Genomic DNA, 2,071 nt, shown 5'->3' on the forward strand with positions numbered 1-2,071 from the left:
CCTGGTGAATTATGTAGAATATTATATCTAATGAGCTGATTGATATCCAGGTAGAAGACAATGGCCTCAGCTGTAGCTTCTTTCCTTTCATAGTGGTTGAGGATGATGTCTGTTCTGAAATCCGTATGCTCGAGAGCACGTTAGAGTTTACTGGCACAGATTCTGCAAAGCAGGCTATGGATTTTATTCATGAAATCGGCTGGCTTCTTCACAGAAGTAAACTGAATTCAAGACTCGGGCAAGAGTCGAAGCCTAATGGAAATTTATTCCCTTTAAGACGGTTCAAGTGGCTAATCGAGTTTTCGATGGACCACGAGTGGTGTGCTGTGATCAGAAAGCTGCTAACCATTCTTTTTGACGGAACGGTTGGTTCAGAACAAGGTCCATCCTCTGATTCTGCCCTATCCGAACTGTGCCTTCTTCACAGAGCTGTGAGGAAAAACTCTAGACCCATGGTCGAGATGCTTCTCCGGTATGATCCCAAGGAGCAGAAATTATTGGGCAACGAGATCAGATTGTTCAGACCCGATGCCACCGGCCCAGCTGGTTTGACACCTCTTCACATTGCAGCCGGTAAAGACGGCTCAGAAGATGTGTTGGACGCCCTGACTGAAGATCCTGGAATGGTGATTAAATTTTTCCTCTCTTCTTCAACCTAACCCTCAAGATTTGAGAAACATATCGGTATCTTTACCTGGCCTCGCGTGTTACTGTATCGAATTCTCTAAACATGAACTCCTCCTCACATCTGATGCAGGTTGGACTCGAAGCCTGGAAGAATTCCCGGGACAGCACGGGCTTCACACCCGAAGACTATGCCCGCCTTCGTGGCCATTTCTCCTACATCCATCTCATCCAACGCAAGCACAAGAAGAAATCCACCACTGAAGAACACGCAGTGGTGGTCGATATCCCTCTGTCTTTCCCTGATACCGCCATGGAGAACAGTCTCCAGAAGCAGAAAACCGGGTCGAGACCCTCCGGCTTGTCGGAGATCTCTCGGCCCACGTCTTCGCACTGCAAGCTATGCGACCAGAAAATGGCATATGGGTTTGGACCGGCAGTCAGGTCTGTGGCTTACAGACCGGCGATGCTGTCAATGGTGGCCATAGCGGCGGTCTGTGTCTGCGTGGCCCTTCTGTTCAAGAGTTGCCCGGAAGTGCTTTACGTGTTCCAGCCCTTCAGGTGGGAGTTACTTGCCTATGGATCCAGCTGAGTAATTTAACTATGGACCACCCAAAGTATACAATAATCGTCTAAAGGAAGACTATATAATATATAATAATTTATAAATGAATAGCTTGGTATTTGTATGCTTCATATATATATATACACACACAAAACATGGCGGCGTAGAAGACGGATCTCATGTGCAACAAGTACAAGCTCTGGAATGTGAGATGCCACATATATATTCACATGCATATACACGTGCACAGATACACTATACACACATACATACACAGTTACACGTACACACATATATACATATATATATATATATATATATTCACAAACACATACATATACATATATATTTACAAACACATACACATACATTTCACAAATACATACACATATACGTTTCACAAACACATAAACACACTTACAATCACATACATATTCACTTACATATAATTGATGTCGTAAATCTAGGTGTAAAAGATTCGATCAACTAATAAAATCCAAGGCTCAATAAATTTTGTAAGTGTACGGATTGTGTGTAGCAATCAGAGACTGAATCAAATTCCAATCCAAATCTAAATCTAGAGAAAATATGAGAATGATGAGAACATATCGAAACAAATAATAAAAAACGATTGTAAATTATAAATGACGATCACTGCAGGTTTTAAGATTATTTTACATGTAAAGGGTCTTCTCTAAAGAGATGCGGATTCTGTGGTTTCTAAATCCAATTCAGAGAATTCATGCTCTAAAATAGAGATTAATTCTCTCGAGTTTAACCTCACTATCAAGGTTTTATTTTATTAATCTCTCGATTCAATAATCTAAACTCTGAATGCATGAATGAACACTATCACAATCCCTAGGTAAATATCCATCTTTC

At 41.3% G+C, this 2,071-nt stretch overlaps 1 protein-coding gene across 1 annotated transcript in view; it reads left to right on the forward strand.

Moving 5' to 3' along the window:
• LOC104827691 (squamosa promoter-binding-like protein 1) overlaps positions 1–1,385 on the forward strand; it is a 4,681-nt gene extending 3,296 nt beyond the window's left edge. Inside the window, exons 8-9 of the mRNA XM_010560914.2 lie at positions 18–626; positions 758–1,385. Coding sequence (XP_010559216.1) covers positions 18–626; positions 758–1,216 — 1,068 coding nt within the window. The 3' untranslated portion in view covers positions 1,217–1,385. The remainder of the gene's footprint in view (positions 1–17; positions 627–757) is intronic.
• Positions 1,386–2,071: the final 686 nt, after the last annotated feature.

The sequence above is a fragment of the Tarenaya hassleriana genome, unplaced genomic scaffold, assembly GCF_000463585.1.
Source record: "Tarenaya hassleriana unplaced genomic scaffold, ASM46358v1 Cleome52, whole genome shotgun sequence".
In the NCBI taxonomy this organism is placed as follows: Eukaryota; Viridiplantae; Streptophyta; class Magnoliopsida; order Brassicales; family Cleomaceae; genus Tarenaya; species Tarenaya hassleriana.